This window comes from Miscanthus floridulus, chromosome 3 (genome assembly GCF_019320115.1).
Source record: "Miscanthus floridulus cultivar M001 chromosome 3, ASM1932011v1, whole genome shotgun sequence".
Lineage (NCBI taxonomy): Eukaryota > Viridiplantae > Streptophyta > Magnoliopsida > Poales > Poaceae > Miscanthus > Miscanthus floridulus.
In genome coordinates, this window is record NC_089582.1 from 88,147,956 (window position 1) to 88,169,924 (window position 21,969).

A 21,969-nucleotide genomic window follows, 5' to 3' on the forward strand; every position below is an offset into this window, starting at 1 on the left:
AATTTGGTTGTGTTGGTCATCAAACACCAAAATCCAAGGTAAATGGGCCAAGGGTCCATTTTCCTTACAGCTAGAAAGCAATCAGAAGCTAAAGGCACTGATTTTGATCATCCACTACACTGCTCAAGTTCATCTCAAAGTGCAAAGAGAAGTAGTCTCGATACAGTGATGTGGTGACAAGTGCAAACCCATCTCGATCTTTTCAATTCACTTAACTTGGATCAAATTTTAGCACAATATTATTTTGACCAAGACAGTGAATGACTCAAAGCAAGAGACATAGCTACTATTGACAGTAATTTCATCATGTTTTTACATAGTCAAACATTCAACAAAATAGTCTTTTTGGAAGCTAACATGCATAAAAGTAATTATTTTTATACAAATAACTTGGTTCCACATGTATATGTCATTATTTGGGAGGATCATGGAAGCATGATGGAAGCAAGGGACCACAGACCCACATAGGTGGGTCGATCGACCCCCTCATGGGGCCCACTTGTCATCCCAAGCTTCCATCATGCTTCCATGATCCTCCCAACACCATTTTAAGAAGTCTCCACCCTTGGATCAACATGTGATGCTCATCAATGGCTCACATCAACTCCACATGGATTCATGGCCCACAAAGAAGCAAACCGACATGACAACCATTTCCCAAGATTCATACACACTCTATGATCGGTGGGCCATGCTTCTAGAAGATGGAGGAAGGCCCCACAAGCTAGGGGGAGGTCAGCCGATCCCCCTAGGTCAACCGACCTGGCATGTGGGCCCACAACCCTCCACCGGCTTCCCACATGTTCAACACATGTCTGAATTGCCTCAACCCTTGATGCAATGGTGGTTTGATCCAACGGTGCTGACGTGGACCGCTGACGCGGTGCTGGAGTAGCCCCTACTCCACCTCCTAGCTATAAATACCCCCTAGCTCTCATGTTCACATTCATGATCACAAGGGAGAGAATCCACTCTTGTAGTAGGCGAAGCTCTGCTTCAGTAGTATGCTAAGAGAGAGAGAGAGAGAGAGAGAGAGAGAGAGAGAGAGAGAGAGTGAGGGAAGTCTTAAGGAGAAAGCTGCGAGTCTGTCGGGAATCTTCTTCAAGGTATACCTCGGTGCATGTGCTCGTTCTAGTAAGTAATACATCCGAGTTCTTTTATAGTTTTTATATCTGATTCTGGTAAAGAAGTTATACACTCGAACTTCATTGGTACATTACTTTGCTCTAGTGGCAATTTGGATTATGCGAAATGATATCATCATCAAGAATATTTCTCACTCAGTTCAGAGATGCAAAACAATTTTCCAAACGGAGTTTGCTCTAGTTATTCTACGAGCAAAAGCATGTCATCACCCATTCATAGATCAATGGTTTGAGAGCTTTGTGTAATCTTGGCTATTTTCTTGTTGTCTTTTTATGTTTCTTGAGCTTGGACTTGTTGTTTACCTTTACTTTGAATAAATAAATTCTATTAGGAGCTCCAACTCCTCCTGTTTCATAAAAAAAGCAAGGGATAGAGGCATAGAGGTAGAAAGCGAGGAGAAAGGGTGAAGAGCTCGTGGCCGTCATTGTCATTGGAGCTTGGCAGTAAGAATGTAGGTTTAATGGAGGAGGACTACACGATCCAGTGGAACAATCTCACGCCATTGGGAAGGGAGGGTTTGCCTTTTTGCTAGACTTATTCACTTGATTCGAGTCAAGGTCTCGCAGTCTGTCCATTAATTACTTAGAAGTTGTACTGTAATAATCAAAGTGTCACGTGGCATGTTCGGTTATCCCTTGTCCTTTTACTCCTACTGTGTTATTTTTTATTCTCTGAAGTTAGCAATTCTAATTGTTGTATTTTAAAAATAAACTACAGTTCTTCATGAGCGGGAAGCGATTCGTTTCAGAAAATTGTCAGATCAAGAACCAAATGGAGAACTGAGTGGAATAGGTAGATTGAGCAAGAACAACAATAGCAAGAATAGCTAGAATAGAGTTTCAGAGGACACAGATTCAGGAATGACGTCAGGATTCAGTTACTGCCTGCTAACCGCAGAGGAAAATATGTAGACAATGCACAAATCAAATATCTGTTCTTCACTGCTATGTGCATATGGGAAGAACCATAGAGCAGGCTTAAATTATTCAACAGATCATCACGCACGGTCCGATCATTTGCCATGCTATTCCGGTGAAGATGTCACTCCGATCTGGTGGTTGCCGAGGAAGAGCGGACGCCGCTGGATAATGAGTTGCCAGAGGCACCGCTCTCGCCCGCGCCGAAGCTCGGCGGCGGCACCTGCTGCCTGTACATCTGCGACGAGAGCGCCGGCAGCCTCGCGTCCTCCGACTGCAGCACGTGCATCGCCTGCGCCATGGACGGCCGCTCTGCCGGGTCGGGATGTGCGCACCAGAGCCCCACGACAAGGGCGCGCTGCATCTGCCGCTCGCTGGCGTCGTCGTCCATCGTCCTCAGCCGTGCGTCCGTGGCCTCAAGGGTCAAGTCCTGGCTGTAAAGGCTCCACACCCACTTAGTCAGCATGAAAGATGGTTCCCGGCGGTTTGCAGGCAGCCGGCCGAGACGATCTCTAGCAGGACGACGCCAAAGCTGTAGACGTCCGACTGGGTGCTTCGCTGGAACGTGTTGACGAACTCCGGATCGATGTAACCCACGGTGCCTTGTATGAGCCCCGTGGTTTGCGGACCTGCGCCGTGGTCCACCAGCCGGGCGAGACCAAAGTCGCCCAGTTTAGTGTTGTGCGATGAATCTAACATTATGTTCCTCGGCTTGATGTCACCGTGTACAACGCACTGCTCCCAGTCCAGGTGCAGGTAGCGTAGTGCGGACCCTAGCCCCAGAATGATATTATACCTATATATCAATTATAGAACACAATTGACTGATTCAATTTATTGAAAAATACGGAAGTAGCATTACTGAGGAATTAACTCTTCAGCAGGGACGAGCTTGTCCTCTCCATTTGGAGGGAATATTTGACGAATACTCACCTCAGAAAAAGATCCGCCCCCAAATGCTACTCAAAACGTGATCAATCCATATCATCTCCATTGTTCCACCGACCAAACACACAGCTAGCAAATGCAGGCGCTAGCTTACACTGCTATACCTGTCTAACCATCGATTGTTCCCTCTAGTTTTGGAATACTATGTTTTGGGCAATGACATAGCCTCCAAATTAAAACATACCTTTTACCACTATTTTTGTATTGGAATATAAATTGGTACCTTAACAGATTTATGTTTATGTGAAACTACTTTCAAGACAGATCAATGGATATGATCTTAATTAAAGTTTCTAAGGTACTTTAGAAGATATTTGTATGATCTAATTAGCACACTAAGGGGCAAGGTGAATATTATCATGTAGATAATGGCTTAGAAGAAATTAAATACGTACCAATATATGAATATTTGAATAATAAAATACTCAAATGACAGAGAGGCGATAAGTGGTTTTGTTTAGTGATGGACTCTAAATTTATCCACTGACGTCTGATACAAGTAACTTTTAAAATATCCACGTCAAGCCTAGGTTTGTATTTTTTGAGAGTTTGTTTTTATAAGCGAGGGACTTGGTTTGTATTTTTTTTTTTATTTGAGTGCATAAGCTATGCTGAGGTCAGAATAGAACGTCTGTTTCCTAAAAAATAGGGTGCCTAGTGCCTAGGTAGCAGGCCATCACGATATCTAACGACGAGGTGTATATATGACCGACTATGACAAGGGAGGGAGCTAAATTAATGTGTGCGTGTGGACCGGTGCAAAGTTAATTAAACCAGAGAAATGGTCAAAAAATCGAACCAGCCTGTTCATCGTACCTACGTACCTCTCGGACCAAGTTAACAACTTGTTGTTGCTGTGGATGTGTTCATCTAGGCTCCCCTCCGGCACGAGCTCGTAGACAAGCAAGAGCCCTTTGCGACTGTCAGACCAGCCCAAGAGCTGCACGAGGTTGCGATGCCTCAGCCGGCTTATGATCCTCACCTCGGCCTCAAACTCCTTCCTCCCCTGAGACTGAGAAGACGACGAGCCCGACGAGAACCTCTTGATGGCCACCAGCACCACCTGGCCGTCCTCAGCGTCGTCGTTCTGGAGGCGGCCCTTGTACACACTACCGAAACCTCCTTCCCCGAGCTTATTCCGCTCTGCAAAATTGTTGGTCGCGGCGGCGAGGTCGCGGTAGGAGTACCGTCTTGGCCCGATGATCCCCATCTCGAACTCAGCAGTAGCACTGCCGTTTGCTTCCACCGTTTCTCTGGGCCTCCGCCGCCGAAGCCATACGAGGAGAGCCACCACTATTGCAATGACCAACACAGACGCTACAGGAACTAGTACCCTGATGAATACTAGTGGTTTTGACAAGGGCTTCGAGTTGATAGCTTCAGCAGGAGCCTGTGCAGGTTGCGTGCCCGTCGGACTCGGAGCTGCCTTTTCTTCGAGCGTTGAATTGAACGACCACGACAAGACCCGGTGCAGCTCCTTTTTCACACCAGTCCCCGCGGAGAAGCCAATGGCCATCTCCCCGGGCAAGATTTTCTTCAGGTCGACGATCGCACTGACGTGGTAGAAGGTGTCGTTGATACGGAGATCGGCGGCCAACAACTTCGTCCCGTTGTTGTAGTGGACCGTGGCAGTCATCGTGAACCCGGACGTGAGGTTCTTGGCGTTGCTCATCTCCGCCGAGCTCGTGTTTTTGTAGTTCACCGACCTGATGGAGTTGACGTCGATGCCGATGTGCTGACTGCTGCTGTCCCATTCATTGTTACGGAGCGTGTCGAACTCGACGGCGACGACCTGGCTATCACCCGTCGCGTCCAGGTGGTCACCGTTGTTGAAAAGGCCTAGTAACCCGCCGCCGTAATTGCTGTCCAGGACACTGTCGCGCGAGAAACGCGAGAGGAAGAAGGCCATGCCGTCGCCCCAGTCAGGGCTGCCTTCCATCCACGTGATGTCGAAGGAGAAGGTGGTGGTGAAGCTTGCTACCTCGCCGGTGATGGCGTTCCAGAGCGGAACTGGAGTCCCGTACCACACCCGGCCCTGGCTGATCATGGCAGTAACCGACGTGGGGTCACTGTTTGTCAGCTCGATCATGGTGCTGCCGAAGGATGCGTCGCCCTTGCACACCAGGTCTCGGCCGCAGGGGTCGCCGGTCTTGGAGAAGTCCAAGCTGAATGAAAGCGAGGAGGCAGAGCGGAAGTAGAGGCAGAGCAAAGCGACGGACAAGGGGAAACATCTTGTGGCAGACGACATTGTTGGAGTTTGGCAGCAATGTTTACTGGTGGATAGCTAAAGGATCCTGTGGAGAATACCTCATGCAAATGCAATTGAGATACATGGGAAGCTCTGCTTTTATGGTCTGCTACGGTCCATACTAGAGTCTAAGGTCTCCCATTGAGGCCTTGTTTAGATTGGGGTTAGGAATCAGTATTTGGCACTGTAGCACTTTCGTTTGTATTTGACAATTATTGTCCAATCATGGCCTAACTAGGCTCAAAAGATTCGTCTCGCAATTTACAATCAAACTGTGTAATTAGTTATTTTTTTTATCTACATTTAATACTTCATGCATGTATCTAAAGATTTGATGTGATGGAGAGAGAGTGAAAAAACTTGCAATCTAAACAAGGCCTTAGTAAGAAACAAGTCAAGGTCTCCAATTGAATAAGAATTGTTGCTGTTGAAAAAAAGTGCGGCAAGCCGGCAAGTGGAATGTGACGTATTTCTTTTTCGGAACACACGATTTTTTTTCCTCCGTTGGATTCGACCAGCCAGTCCATCCAGACCATTGGATTTGCTTCTCTTTTTTTGGGATTTTTTTTTTTCTAGACAGAAAAACGGGTGATCGACATGTCACTGCCGGCTCGCCGCCACGGCCTTCAGGATGGAACCATTTTTTTGGGATTTTTTTCTTTTCTTTCTTTTTCTTTTCTTTCCTTTCATTTTCTTCCCCTTCCCTTTCTTCTTCCTAAAATTGGATCTAATAGAATTGAAGTTGTGTTTGTTGAAAATACTGTAGTTATTATCAATTTATACTAGTCTTACACTATATTTATATTAAATTATCAATTAGCTAGTAACTAGCCCATATATCCAAACGAGGCATACACTATACATATATTAAGTTTATAATGATTATTTTGGTGTAATTTATAGAGAGAATTGTTGTAACTAGATACCTTAATGAACATCCTTTGTTTAATTTCAAGCATATGTTTTATTAATTTTCATATATGTTTGTATGTATCTAATTTGGAACCTACATGGAGATCTTTCACTTTGCAATTCATAGAAAATATCTGATTATCTATATTTTTCATTTATTTTTTAGTTATTTGATTTGGATCCAATGGTCATGACAATTGAGTGTTTTATGGATTAGAAACACTCAATTTTGTTTCTGTTTTCAATCAGGTGTTTAGCGGCATCCAACACTCGGGTGTCACGTGCCCCTAAAACACCCGAGTGATGAGTATACAACTTCTTCATTTTTTTCTATGTTAAATGGTTATTAAACTCCGTGCCTACACTGCACATAGATTAAAAATATTATGAGATATAAGTGTTCGAAGTTAACGCTAGAACATCTTATCTTTTTGTGCTATCTCTATATTCATTTTACAACACGATACCAAAATATATCTCCGTAATATCTATCGCGTTACCGGGTGGACGGCAAAAATGAGAGAGGGCTCTCCGTCGGCAACGGGGGGACGCCTGCCCCACTTAAGGTCCTGTAAGCCCTTCCTACCCGTGAGACAGCCCCTCGGCTATTTCCTCTCGCGCTCCCTTTCCCCCTCACTGGTCTTCCCTTTGCCTTTGCTGGCCATGGCTAGTAACGCCTCTCATGCTACTAGTGCCGAGTTTGCTCATTTTGTCTTGGGAAAGATTGGCGTTCATGTTGCTTCTCCCTCCTTGACTAGCTCGGGTTTCTCCTTGTTGGTGGTGTTTGGCAGATGTTGATTCCGTTTGGAAACTGACTTTGTGGAGAGAACTCTCTAATTTCTTCAGAGCCTATTTGGTTGAAGATGGGGTCTTCTTGTTCATGGTTTCTTGCAAGGAGGTGGGTTTTGGAGTCTATAAGATCAGAAAGTTTGAATGTGAAGATTTTAAGCTTTCGTTTCACCTCTTTAATGATTCCAGTCTTGTGGCTGCCCGTTCTTTGTCCTCCTGCGATGGTTAGCAGTCCTTCCCCTGGTTTGAGGTTGGACCCAAGCAGAAGCTGTCATTTGTAGATGCTATCAAGAAGCCTGCTTTGGTCCTTACTGGTGCCAATAGTGTTCCGGTTGGACAGTCTGGTCGCGGACTTCCTCTTCCTCAACGACTGTTCATCGAAACCGCAAGAAGTCTGTCTTCGATCATCTAGAGTTCCCAAGGACTTCTGTTTTGATCAGATTACGTGGCTGCAGTTGATTCTTCTTTTGATGATATAAGGCCGGTTCAACTAAACAGTTGCATGGTCGTTCTCATTGCAATCACTGTTCTATAAGCAATAATCTAGGTGATTTAGCTGACCAGGAAGTTCGCTTGGGTACCTCAAGAGGTTTCTCAAATTCAAATTTGGCTGGCATTCATTGCAAAGTGAAAACCGTTTGAGCACGGTGCAGTGCCGGCGTGTTGCCTCTCTGGCAAGTTTGCAATTCCCCCGTTAAGTGTAATAGCCGTCTGGAGTGGGGCCACATTGCATTAAACTGCATGCGAGACTGGAAAAAAAATCCAAGATTTGGTGGCTAGGAGACTGGTTGACAATTTCTCTAAGTGCTGCCCGATGGTTCAAGCCGGCGATTTCACTGACGCTGGGCCCAAAACCTCTAGTTGCCACTATTGAGCTGAGCGATCTTCGAGATGGCCCTTCGTCTTCCTGCACTATACATGAGGATAAATTATTTCCTTCTCTCTCGGAGAGATCGTAGCATCCTCTCTACTGCTTGGCTTGTTAGCACTCTGCTGCTGACGACAATGACATACCAGAGAACTGACCCGAGACCTTTCCTTCCACATGGAATGGATACTCTGGAGGTACAAGGTCGCACTCCGATGACATGAGTGGTTTCTACTAGTCCCTAGAGCAAGAACAACGACCTAGCAATTGTCACCATCGATCCGCTTCCAGAGGTCCGGGTAACCTTCCTGTCTATTCAGGAAGTGGTTTCAGATTACCTGGCGAATGAAAGAGGCATCACCATAAAGAGTATCCAGCCAACACACTTGGGCCAAGCATTCGTTAGGTTCCATTTCCCCTTTGATAGGGATCGGTTGATTCATATGCCAGCCCTCTGCAGTTTGGGAATATCACTTTTTGTTGAGCACAGTAAGGGTCATAATTGGAGAGCTTTGAACTTTAATATGGAGTCTTGGCTCATGCTATCGGGGTTTCCATAAGATTATAGAGAAAATGAGTATGTAAACAATGTGACTAGCTCTTTTGGGAGGGTAATACATTGGATCGATGACCCAGCTTATTTCAACAGATTGCTTACTAAAGCTAGGGTTAGTGATTTGGAGTCCATTCCCAACTTCTTGGTCCTTACTCAAGGAGAAGATCACCATGGGGAATCCTGAACGATGCAGTGCCAGGTCCTACTATTTAGTGTGTTGCCGGCTGATGAAGATCCTGCACCTGGGCTAGATGACAGCCCTCCCAATGGCCCTTCAATTTCTTTGACTTTGGATAGGTTGGGGCTAGTGCTCCTTTTTGGCAATAGCCACAAATTGGCCCTCATCTCAATCATGATGGTGGGCCAAACAATGTAGCCCAAGAACAAGTTGCTCAACCAATGGATGCTGATCTTGGATGGGCCCCATGGCCAAACAATGAATTTTAGGTGCCAATCCAAAACTTGAATGATCTACCTCCAACATTGGTGCCTAAACTGAACAAAGCACCAGTTCCCAATTTGGTTGAGGTAATCATCGACTCGCCTATTATTCCTCAGTCCTATGGTCCTGCCCCCAATATCTTTCTAGATCAAGTCAATGAAGTTGAAGAACGGACGAAGAAGAAGCTAATGACTTGCTGAACTTCTGAACAACAATCTAGGGTAGGACTTGGATGAGCTTCAGGTTATAGAGGTTAATCTTCTAGTTGTGGATAATCATATAGAGAATTTTCTACCCCTCGAAGTTAATGATGACCCATCGATTGATCAGGAGATGAACCTAGTTGATGAACTAAAACCTCAGAATCTTCATGTGGGGTTTGTCACTTTTTATGACACTAGCCTAGGAGATCTTGTCCTTTTAAGTAGGCAGAACCTGGCCCTGGGTTTCTCTTCAGTTACATAAGGGTTATGGAAGCAATTTCTCTCTCCAACATCTCAGACTGCACCCACTTGTGTGGTTTCTGTGGCTTGGGTGAATGTTTTTCAGCACTCTTGCTCTCACCCAAGCACTTTGATTGTGCTAATGGATTGTTGGCTTCAAATGTGTTGCCTTCTCTCCAGGTCAGTCGAGAGGGGTGGATTTTATTGTTCCAAGTTCTTGTCCAAATAGTCTACAAACTGCTTGTATGCTTGCTGGTTCAAAAACTGGCACAGAAGAAGATATCATGGACACTGCTCTGGTCAATGTTTAGGAGTCTGCTCACTCTGAGTTCTCACCTGGTGGATCATCATCAAAGTAGAGGATTGCCAAGAAGTCTGTATTGGTTGAAATCCAAGTCAGGAGTCCAAGGTTCAAGGATCTAAAGAAAGGCTTTAAAAGCTCTCAAGGTAAGAACAAGAACTGCCTTGGGTGCAATGCCTCCCCTATCTCTCTCTCAGCTAACACCATTAGAAGGATAGGCTCAGAGCTCTACAACATTGGTCCTGTTAAGCTAACAGATGAGGTGTTGAAAAAAAGAAACAAGAAGACCGCTCTTGTGGGGAGAAGCCCATCCGTAAAGGAAGGGGAACAAAGCAACTCATACTTCAATGACTCAAGCTCTAGCAAGTTCTGAAGGGGTCGACCCATGGGGGTTGTTGTGGTAACTTCTATTTTGCTTTGTTTTCGGAGGGTTGTGTCCCTAGTTTTTGCTTTGCTCTTGGTTGATTGTGAACTAATATATGTTGTGGCACCACTACCATTCCCGAAACAATTTTAGTCCTATGGGTTGTTTAGTACTTATATTAAGCATATTTTACTTGCTTTGCGCGTCCATCATTGGTTGTAATGAGTTCTAGGTCCAACTTGAAATCCTAGAATGTTCTATGCTAGAATATTAGGGGAATCAACTCTGTAGGAAAATGGGATTCAGTTCGAGATAAAGTGGTTGAAAGTGGTTGCGACTTCTTCTGTTTGCAAGAAACCGAAAGAGATAGCTTTGACATGATGTATATCAGAAAGTTTTGCCCTCCTCCTTTCGATGCTTCTGCTTTCTTCCTTCTATTGGAGCTTCAGGAGGCATCCTTGTAGTGTGGAAAAACTCTCTTTTTGTGGGTACAGAAGTCATCCAGAACAGATTTGCTATGTCCATAGAGTTCACCTCCCTTTACAATGGGGCTTCTTGAATTCTGACTGTTGTGTATGGCCCATGTGTTCATGAAGAGAAAAGAAATTTTGTAGACTGGTTTGACAACATCCAAATGCCTAATGAAGTAGATTGGCTAGTTGGTGGGGATTTCAATCTCACCAAGAACCCCTCAGATACAAACAGACTAGGAGGAAATGCTACTGAGATGCTCGGGTTCAATGAAGCAATCAGTTCTCTGGGGATTGTGGAGATTCCTCTTCATGGTAGGAAATTTACTTGGACAAATAAACAGCTCCCCCCTATGGTGGAACGGTTGGATTGGTTCTTCACCTCCAACTCTTGGACTCTTGCCTATCCTCATACTCTAGCACACTCCCTAACCCTAGAGACCTCAGATTATTGGCCATGAGTTATAGAAGTCAAGACAGAGATTCCAAAAGGGGAAGTTTTCTGGTTTGAGAATTGTTGGATGCGTCATGAAAGTTTTCTGCCTTTGGTAGAGCAATGTTGGGCCTCTTCGCCAATCTCTCAGATCAGGCCAAGCTTTTAATAGCTAAGTTTAAGAATCTTATGGGGTCTTTAAGGTTGAAGGACCTGGTTTCCAATGTCAAATGGGTCCTCTCCCTAGAATTATTAGAAGAATGGACAGATCTCTTAGTCATAGAGTGGAACTTCAAGGAATTACATAGCAATATGGTGTTGCTAGTGCTATTATTTCTCCTGTATAAATTCTCCTTATGTACAGTGTAATATAATTCTAGCAACAACGTGCGGGGTATCATCTAGTTATCATAGATTCAACATCTCTCAAACATTAACTTTGGATTAAGGGGCATCCCTCAATTCATCTCATATTATGTTCAAACTAATGACCAAGCTGAGTCAAGTAATAAAATTTTGATCAAACTTATCAAGAAGAAGATTGAGAACAATCCCAGAAGATGGCATGAACTTTTGTCTGAAGCTTTGTGGGCTCATGGTATATCTAGACATGGTGCTATTAAGTTCACTCCTTTGGAGCTAGTGTATGGACAAGAAGGTGTGAAGTGAATCTATTATGTATAATGGACAATTTTGGCGAGGTGACTGATAAAAGAATAAAGCCTCAGAAGAATATTAAGAGAGATAAAGCTTGAGTTGCCCAAGCTCATAACAAGAAAGTGAAAAGCAAGTCTTTCCAAGTTAGAACTTTGTACAAAAAGATTGAGGCTCCCATTAATCCTCTTAATTTTGGAATTATCTAAGTTAAACTATCTTAACGTTGAATGAAAAAGAGTATCAATACTTATGATATCAAATTAATTATATTCAACTGATTTTAACTGAACTAATTGGATCCATTACTGAGTTGAAAAATAGGATCTCAACTAAATTATGTTGATGGAATCGAGCTTATGCAACAGATCTGATCTGATCAATATAAAATCCTATCGTGCATATGATTTATGAGACAATATGAGCATGAAATTAGAAATTGAGGATAAGACAGTTCTTAGTTGACAAGCAACATGAAATCGACACATGAACAGAAAAAAGAAAAACAAATGTACACGCTCCCACATTAATTAATGTGAAAAAAATGAAGAAGTGATGAATCTCAATGACCGTATACTCTACAATATCCTTGATTTAAAGGTACATCCATTTTCGCTAAACCTGCTAGCTACTCTGATTGTCTTCGTGGGCTAATATTTTTAAGGGAAAATTGGATCCGTACCATCAAAAGAACACATCTTTATATATATACCATCAAAAGAATTAGTTTTAGATATTTACCATCAAAACATGATTCACGTTAGAAGCTGACCAGTTCTGTTAACTCTAAGTTATCTCTGACCATTTTGCCCTTGCATATTAGGCCCCATTCTAGCGCTCTGTAACTGTACTTTAGGAGAGCATGTGTAAATAAAAATTTAGTAGGATACAAACACAACACCTCAGCAACGTATAAACACAACAATTCTAGATCCTCATCCACTAATTTTATTCCTTTTGCAAAGCGCTATGTCGTCTCCTCACTGTACTAGCAAACTAGATGCTAATAGCTACAAATTTTAGAGTTTCAAAAGGAGAGAAAAAGATTGTTACCCTTCTATAACCTCAGAAGGATACATATGGCTCAATTTACAGGTCGATTTTTTAGCACTAGGAGAGAGGGAAAACTTAGGGTTAAGAACAACAAAAAAAGAGAGCAGGAAGAAGAAGAGCTAGGGTGCGAGGAGGAGGCAGTGGGAGCTAGGGTGCACTGCCGGGGAGTGCACCGCCGGGGCAGCATGGCAGCGGCGGTGGCAAGGAGATGTGCCGCTCCTTCTCTGTGCACTAGACTTCTTTTTTCTCTGCGCGCTACCTTTTTTTCTCTCCGCGTGAGACTTAGAAGCAGCGGCGTTCATTTAGTCTCATGGGCAAAATCGGAACATGGTAAAATATGGACCGGCCAAAAAATCTGAAACCAGCTACCAGACTAACAGAAGTAGAGAAAATGGTAAATAGCTGTAACGTTGTTACCATTTGATGGTAAATATCTAAAACTAATTTTTTTTGATGGTATATATCTAAAGATGTGTTCTTTCGATGGTAAGGATCCAATTTCCTCTATTTTTAAAATGGAACGTGCTCCAACACGTGTGACGTTAAAATTTGTCTGAAATTGAGAGTCAGTACACAGGTAGAGGCGGGAGAGAAGCTTAGGAGCAACCAGTGGGATGCAGAAAGGGACTAGTCTCTTTTTCTTTCTCTCTCTATTTAGCTGTAGCGGGTCTGGAGGCCCCCACTAATAGGTGGAGGCGGGACAGAGAAGCTTAGGAGCAACCAGCGGGAGAAAAGAGCTGATATCTTCTTCTTCCTGTCTCTCTATTTAGCTGTAGCGGGGCTCGAGGATGCAGAAAGGGGCTGATCTCTTTCTCTCTCTATCTAGCTGTAGCACAGGAGAGCACAATGAGAGGAACGATGTTCACCGGTCGAGACCTCCGGTGGTGGATGTTGGTCATCTTGTTCCTATGCTGCCGCTTGTGGTCCTTCTCCTCCCCATCCCTGATTGCCGCCGCGGAGGAGCGCGTCGTCACCCATCTCCCCGGTTTCCAGGGACCCCTCCCCTTCGAGCTCCGAACAGGGTCTGCTCTGCGTGTGGCTCTGAGCCGTTAATCTCTTGGATTTCTATCAATGTGATTAGCTATGGCTCACCGGCCGGCGGGCGTACAGGTACGTGGAGGTGGACGAGCACAATGGCGTCCGCCTCTTCTACTACTTCACCCCCTCCGAGGGCTCCCCCGCCGACGACCCGGTCATGCTCTGGCTCAGTGGTGGCCCCGGATGCACTTCCTTCACCGGCCTCGTCTACCAGAATGGTGCGTATGGTCGCCTCCTCCTATTGATGATCCATCCATCAGGCTAATTCAGAAAGGCACAAGACAATTACTCTGCTAGACTTTGGAGAGGCCAAAATGTGCATTGGCAACTTGGTTTGGTGCCTATTCACATAGGAGATGCTTATGCTTCATTGGATGTAGTTCTTTTTTTTAAGAAAAAAATATTCCTACTCCTCTAAGGGCTGTACAAAAGCTCAACAAGCCTAAAAAAAATATGGCTCGATTTATTTTTAGAATTCATTGTAAAAGTCTGCTTTATTTGTGTGTACTGAAATAAAGTTGTAAATGCGGTGATCAATTTTGTACACACACCCAAAACGTCGATAATACCTGACTGAGAAAAAGGGAGGAAAACATATACTGCACAATCTTGACGATGATTTGTGCATCCCTAAAATAAAGTAATTTCCAGGCCCTCTCAGTTTCGACATTGACAGCTACATGGGTGGCCTGCCTAGGCTGGTGTACAGACAGGAGTCCTGGACCAAGGTTAAACTATTTAAACGCACTCTCTTATTTGGCAGAATATGGAGCTTCTCATTGGATTGGATTTGAATCAGTCTAATCTAACTAATAGCATGGTAATCCAGGTGAGCAATATCATTTTTCTTGATTCCCCGGTTGGAGCTGGATTTTCATACTCTGTCAAAGAGCAAGGATACAGTTCAAGTGATACCAAAGCTGTCAACCAAATTCTCATCTTTCTCAAGAAGGTTCTATCCCCTGCTTCTCTAATTTCAATCCCATGCGCATCTATATATTGCTGCTAAACATAAACTGGGGTATGCTTGTCACAATAACAACTTCAGTAAGCAAAGATGTCAAATTGTAAGTTGTGCTTTTTGTCTTTCTTTCTCAATAATTTTGCAGTGGTTTGATGAGCACCCAGAGTTGCTGTCGAATCCACTTTACATTGGCGGTGATTCATACGCTGGTATGATTGTGCCTACCGTCACCTCTGAAATTGCTAAGGGTAACATCCCTCGTCAGCTTTCAGTTTCTGTTCCTTTTTTTTCCTTTCAGTCTCTATTGCCTTTTTTTTCTGGTATACGTGCATATTCTTTTTTGTCCCACGAACAATTTGATTTTGCGTCATGATGCCTTTGCCTTTTCCAGGTTTGAAAATTGTTGGAAGTGAACCTGCTATGAATCTAAAGGTTTGAAAATTATACTGTCAGCAGCAAATACTTATAGAGGGATACTTCGAGTTCCCAACCTGCTATCCTATTTTTGGAGGACAGAATTCCCCAATTAATTTTGCATTTGGTGTTCAGGGCTACCTTGTCGGCAATCCGTCCACAGATTTTCGAAACTTTGATGAGCCATCAAAAATTCCATTCGCTCATAGGATGGGTCTCATATCTGACCAAATGTACGAGGTAAGAAGGGTGGATTTAATTATAGACATTAAATATTCTGGTTGTAACCTGCATGCTTTTCTTTGTTGCAGTGTATGCACTGAATATTTCAAGAGTGACTATAAAGGGGTATCCATATTAATGATGTTGGCTTATTTGCAATTTTCAGGCATACAAGAAGAATTGCCGTGCAGGAGGCAGCACGCACCAAAACATTCAGTGCAGAAACAGTCTTAATGCCATAGATGAGGCATGACCGCTAACAGATTGTTTTCTTACATTTTCCTATGAAAATCACTTGTTGAGTGGCACAATTGATAAACGATTAATTCGCAAAAAAAAAAAAAAATTGATAAACGATTGACACAAAGTTTCTTCTATTTGTGTAGTGTGTCAAGGATATATCTGAGTTTCACGTTCTGGAGCCCAACTGTGCTTATGCAAGCCCTCACCAATACAATGTTCTCAAGCTGAAGACGAGTTCAGGTGTTCAGAAGATGCAGCAGCTACTAGACTCCACTACAGAAGGGCTTCACTTGTCTGAGATTTCTACACAGTGCAGAGTTAGTGCCAAGATGGGGTTTTAATTTCTTTAGCAGTACACCATTGTTTGCGTAACATTTCACATCATACCATTGTTTGCAGACAATGCTCTATACACTGTCCAGATTATGGGCAAACAATGTCACAGTTAGGGAGGCTCTTGGGATTCACAAGGTACGAAAGCCTGAAGCTGATGCTGAACAACCTGTTTTTGCATGCTTCCGAACATTATCATGGCCAAGATTATGCCAGATTCATTAGTAACTCGATACTGGCATGATTTTAAGTTGTTTTGAACACTACTTGTTTGTGCGCCCTTTGTTCCCTTTACATGGAGTGTTAGCCCAATCTAATTCATTATGTTTTGTAAAGATAAAATGGTTATAAAACTATCTGGTATAATTATGCTCTACAATGCAGGGAACAGTTCCCCTATGGTTAAGATGCAACAAGGGCATAACGTATTTGAAAGATATTCAAAGTTCAGTGAAGTACCATTTGGATGTGACCACCAAAGGATACAGAAGTCTAGTTTACAGTGGTGATCATGACATGGCTGTACCTTATATTGGCACACAATCCTGGATTAGGTCCCTTAACTTCTCTGTTGTGGATGACTGGAGACCATGGTATGTTGATGGGCAAGTTGCAGGGTAAGTCAATCTTTTTCCCCTGCATGTTAAGAGTACTTTTTACTGGTGCCCAAGAGGAACAAAGATAATATGCAACTATCACCCTCAGAAAAAAAATGCAACAGTCAGTCTGACACTAGATATATATATGTTATGTGCAGATATACAACGTTCTACTCAAATAACCTCACATTTGCAACGGTGAAGGTAAGAACCTTGGATGTTCCTAATTTCATGTAAACTTCCAACTAAGTGCTCATTTTCTTGGTTTGCTATATCAAATGCCATGGTTGCTGTATGATACGATGTGTAATTAAGAAGAGCCATACTGACCATATGTATAGCTCAGAGAGAAGACATAACTCTGACCAATTTGGTTTTTGCAGGGTGCTGGGCATACTGCTCCAGAGTACATGCCAAAGCAATGCCTTGCTATGCTTTCAAGGTGGCTTGCTGGTTTTCCCCTTTGACTGCTGCATCGCGTTCGAATTGCATTGCAAAATAATTCCAAAGAACCTTTGTAAGGGTTTTGTGTCCTAAAGAACTGTAACTTCTGTATAAACATGTGTTGGGGAAGCAGTTCCCCTGACGTTATTGCACAACATGGCATGGTCACCGATAGGTAGGCCCCGGGGATCACGGGTCCACACGTCAGTGACCAAGTCATGGGGAGTTTGCATTGCATCAGAGGATCCCCGTTCGCATTCGGACAATCGGTGGCTCTGACCTTTTCTCATCCTGTACTGTGCATATTGCACATCTGTAATAATGTATATAATAATTCCTATATATACGGACTATATATGTATTCTTTGCATCAGTGATTTGCATATAAAATAAATAAATAAAGACAATACAGCAGCCGTTTCATACACCCACCCCTGTTTCATTCTTCTGTTAGCATTCTAGCAGCAGGCAAAGTGGAAACGTCGGAAGTGTGGTATGCAGTGTCTGCAGATGAATCCTCAAAAACAGAGTCCTCCGCTGAGAAATCACCATAAGCTATTTCTTCAAGGGAACGGACCGAGGCGGTAGTAGGACGACTATGCATCTCTGGAAGGATGGGAAGCTTGGCATCCTGACGTCGCAGGAGATCCATGGCCTCTGAGATCGGCGGTCGCTGGCTCTGGTCATGATGCGTGCACCAAAGGCCCGTGACAAGCACTCGCCTCATCTGCCGGTGGTCAAACTCACCATCCAGCCGCCGATCCGCCGCTCCAAGAATGGTGTTCTTGCGGTACATGTCACGGACCCAGCTAACCAGCACTGAAGCCGTGTTTGGTTGTGCGGTGGTCAGCCGCCTGCCGCAGGCGAGCTCCAGAAGGACGACACCGAAGCTGAAGACGTCGGCCTCCGCGCTCGGCCTCCCGTTGTTGACGAACTCCGGATCCATGTAGCCCGGCGTCCCTGCCACGACCTGCGTGGTGCGCGAGTCAGTCCCGTGGTCCACGAGTCTCGCCAGGCCGAAATCCCCGAGCTTGGCGTTGCAGGATGGGTCGAGCAAGATGTTTGCAGGCTTGATGTCTCCGTGCAACACGCACTGCTCCAACTCCGTGTGGAGGTACAGCATGGCCGAGCCCACACCGAGCGCAATCTTGAACCTGTAAGCACAAATTCAAGATGAAAATCTGAGATATGGTTACGTGATCAGTAATTCACTCGACGAGTTTGAGTACCTGTCTGTCCAAGCCAGTAGCCTCTGAGGATCGTGGAGGTGCTTGTCGAGGCTGCCATTGGGCACCAACTCATAGACAAGCATGAGGCCTCCCGCCTCACCGGACCATCCGAGCAGCTGGACGATGTTCCGGTGCCTCAGCCTTGTCATGACCTTCACCTCGGCCTGAAACTCCCTCTTCCCCTGCGCCTGCAGGGACGACAGCACCTTGATGGCCACGTGACGCTCCTGGTCAGCGAGGAAGCCGCGGTATACAGGGCCGAAGCCTCCTCTGCCAATCTTTTCCGCCTCCGCGAACCCATGAGTCGCGGCGGCAAGCTCACGGCGGCGGTACCGTCTAGGCCCCGAGGTGCAGAGTTCAATCTGGTGGATGAGCTTCTCGTCTGTTTCCAGCTTGTTACGCATGCACCAGAGCACAAGTCCTGCGATGGTGCAAAGCAGGCCAAACAACGCCAAAGCTGCCGCAGCAGCGGCTGCTCTACTAACCACGCCCACGCCTGGCTCTTGGAGCAAGACCTGTTGTCGGCGGCGACGAATGAGGTTTCTCGTGGTAGAGCTGCCCTGAGAGCCCAACAGTTTTGTGTGTCCTCCAGCAAAGGTCACGGACGGTAGCGTTCTGTGCCTCCCCATGCTTCTAAGTCTAAGCCGAGGAAATGCTCCCCTCTCTGAACTCTGAATCCCAATCCCAACTACGACGAATCGACGGTAGTAAAAAATAACAGGTGCTTGTAACGGATGGTTGTAGGTATGTGGTTCTTGGATGTTGGGAAACATCACGCTACTTGCATAATAACTAGAAAAGGCACCACGAAGGGAAGATATGTCAAAGCCAAATGGGTCAGAGGAAACTAACTCCTGAGCGCGAGGTGCTCCACCGTAGATCCCCGGTTCCAGCGGCAGCGACGATGGCCGATGAATCCTACGACGGCACGCCGACTGATTGCCTTCGCCGCGAAGTGAGAATAGTACCAGTAGTAGCGGCGGTGAACCGGTGATGTTGACGACGCCGGAGCCACCGCAACTGCCAACAGGCGGAAGAGAAGGGAGGTGCCCGGCAAGCCAGCCGGATCCCAGGTCGTGGACACACCTCCCTGTGGAGCTCTCCATGAGCCTTGTTTCTGGTTCCGTCAGCGTGTTCAGAACGAGAGTGAAGATCAGAACTGTTGCTGAGGTTGCCTGTGGCGCCATCGGGAGTTGGATGTGGTGAACGAATTCCCCAGGTTTCCACTGACTACGTGTGCCGTGCATTCCCGGACGGGATGCTCCTCAAGACAATGCCGAAGGTGTTCAGCGATATCTTAACGATGGAATGGCAAACCCAGTCAAGCTCCAGTCCAATCTGTGCTCCCATTTCGCCATCTTATTGACCAGTCTGCGCCCATTTAGGCCTTTAATTTCCCGTGGAAACCGAGGGACGGACCTGGCTGCATGCTTCCATAAAACCCGCTGACGTGGACTTTGACGATTTTGTTTACTGCAACTGTTTTCAGATTGTTTCGGCTCTGACAAGCTGTTTTTTCCTGAACCCATTCGCGGCCAAAAATAGAGGGTGAAACTATCGAAATTACCTTGCTTCGCTATGTCAACCTCTTCAAAGGTCTGCTGGTGGCACTTAGCGGCCTCGGCAGACCAGCTATGTCAAGACAGATCGTGACTTAATGCTTCTTTGCACTGTCTACTCTGCGCGAGTAGTTTTTCACATCATGCCAGGCCAAGTTGTTGTAGAGAAGACTAAACGATGATGTGAGGCAAGACTCAACACATGATCTTGTCGGAGATACAGAAGAACCATTGTCTGCTTGCAGGAAACCAAGGCTTGATGGGAAGCATGTTAGGGCCTTTGGCTGTTGTTCACCGCGGGAGAGCAGCTCTTTGCTGCTTGTGATAACCTCGGCAATAAGAACATGTGGTGGGCGGCGTTGGTTTATGTGTTAGCTCCTTTGGAGGGGGGGGGGGGGGGGGGGGGACCCTCCACTAAAAACTAAGATGATAACTAAAATAATATCCTATGGATTACCCATCCAGGAAAAGTCCGGGATATCGAAGGGATTGGAGTTTCCAAATTAGGCCCGATGTGTAAGTGGATTGTCATGGTTAATGTGTTATGGTTTTAGCGGGTTTTTTCTGCTTACTAGTCTATGTGTTTGTTAGGTTTTCAGGCTTAAACTAGATCAATTATATTCTTTCTAATTAAAACACAGAGTTCCTACAATTACGTTAAAAAAGTCAGTTGTGGGGGCATGTATGCATGTACAGGCGTGCTGCTGCATTGCTCATATGGAGTTGCGTGGCCGTGTGAACGCTTGGCTAAAGGAGAACAAGGTGAGGCATCAATACATCAATCACGTGGTGCGGCTTTTGTGATATGAAAATACTGTAGAAACCTACTGTAGCTGGAGCCGCCGCGGCTTGTGCTGCATGAGAGTCGTGTGTAGTGAGTAAGAGCGTCACCAATAGTCTAGCTTAAAGCTGACTAAATAAATTTTTTATTAGTGAATATTATTAATACTACTGCTTTATGCAGGTCATGAAGTCTGAATGCTTTTGAATGATTTTCTTATAATGGCTAAGAGAGGAAGAAGAGGGGTTTCATGTTGCACTGACTACCAATCTAAAGGAAGCCTGGTCTTGGAAGCAGAGTGCCGCATAGGAGTAGAGCACATCTACCTCGTTTTCGTTATATAAGTCAGTAGGGAGCGGTACATTTATTCTACAATTTATGTACCGCTTGTGTTATTACAGAAGTTCACACAATTATTATGTTAGTGTGGATTGTTATTGTAAAAAATACTCTTGTTTGTGGATATGATGTACGTATGTAATGATTATATCTGTATGGTGTGTGTTCAGTAAGCTATTAAGGTACAACTGAATTAGTAAATACATTTGCAATTTTGTCACTGTTGGATGTAACCGCTGTTGGTTATATTTTGTCTTCACCGCCGCTGCATACCCGTTGGTGAAAAGTGAATCACCGCCGAATCGTTTAGTAACCCGACACAGACTAGAGGATCACCTAGGCGGATTGTACTACAAGGCGACGATGACCATAACCTTTGCACAGACGGTACATGTCACGGCCGGCCTGCCTCCGCCGCGATACTTCAGGATCTTTGTAACGGTCGAGTGACACAGAACACCCCATATGATAAACCAATGCATATAACGCCATCATACCCAACTACCAAAATAATTATAGTTACAGGAAAATACATGATTCACGGAGTATGCACAATTTTAGTTTCTCCCACTAAGTTCAACTCTTCAGCAATTCACTCGAATTCTAATCGGAGTTAACTCTTAACTCATCTTGGATTCGCCAAATCCAAGGTCAACTATGCAGCGGTGAATAGAGCATTACCTCATGTCCACCAAAGCAACAACACCTATAAAACAACTTAACGGTAGCACCGTGAGTACATTTCGTACTCGTAGGACTTAATTCCAACATATAGATATTTGGTGGATGCAAAGGTATTATCAGGCATTTGTACATTTGTAGAAAAGCATATGACGTTTCTTAATGACATGCTATGAATTCATTATTAGAAATATTAGCATTAGCAAGGTACGATATCCAAAAGAGTGATCAACATATGTAAGACATATCATCATCAAGTTCCATCATTACGCTACCACGTGTATATTGAATAGGAACAACCAAAAGGGGTTCGTCCCGAGGGACTTCTGGCTTTTAAAACTCTGTAGAGGTGTACAACTTGTATCCACACGGAAATACGGGACTAACCACCATACTCCGGATCTAGGAATAAGGGTTGCCTCATGATTTCCAATCTTTCCCTAAATCAGCCCGAATATCCCATGAAAGGTTCGACTGGTGCCCGGTTAGTGCTAGTGCTACCACCCACTCACTGGCGCCACCTTCTTGCCAGTCTCACGGATAGATAGGTCACAATTAGTTACTAGGCTTGCCGTGCCC

The 21,969-nt window shown here is 44.8% G+C and overlaps 2 protein-coding genes and 1 pseudogene across 2 annotated transcripts; 1 reads left to right on the top strand and 2 right to left on the bottom strand.

Moving 5' to 3' along the window:
* Positions 1–2,006: 2,006 nt before the first annotated feature.
* On the bottom strand, positions 2,007–5,312 carry LOC136546066 (L-type lectin-domain containing receptor kinase IX.1-like; annotated as a pseudogene).
* Positions 5,313–13,358: 8,046 nt separating this feature from the next.
* LOC136541871 (serine carboxypeptidase-like 17) lies at positions 13,359–16,874 on the top strand. The gene is made up of 13 exons (XM_066534034.1): positions 13,359–13,566; positions 13,655–13,800; positions 14,234–14,310; positions 14,412–14,534; positions 14,692–14,794; positions 14,938–14,978; positions 15,096–15,200; positions 15,349–15,429; positions 15,569–15,742; positions 15,825–15,896; positions 16,143–16,375; positions 16,516–16,561; positions 16,741–16,874. Exons 1-13 carry the CDS (start codon positions 13,391–13,393, stop codon positions 16,822–16,824), a joined length of 1,461 nt encoding a protein of 486 aa, XP_066390131.1. The 5' UTR covers positions 13,359–13,390; the 3' UTR covers positions 16,825–16,874.
* A 354-nt stretch (positions 16,875–17,228) lies between these two features.
* Positions 17,229–19,277, bottom strand: LOC136541870 (L-type lectin-domain containing receptor kinase IX.1-like). The gene is made up of 2 exons (XM_066534033.1): positions 18,031–19,277; positions 17,229–17,955 (listed from the first exon to the last, which is right to left on the bottom strand). The coding sequence occupies exons 1-2, from the start codon at positions 19,275–19,277 to the stop codon at positions 17,241–17,243; spliced, it is 1,962 nt and encodes a 653-aa protein (XP_066390130.1). The 3' UTR covers positions 17,229–17,240.
* Positions 19,278–21,969: the final 2,692 nt, after the last annotated feature.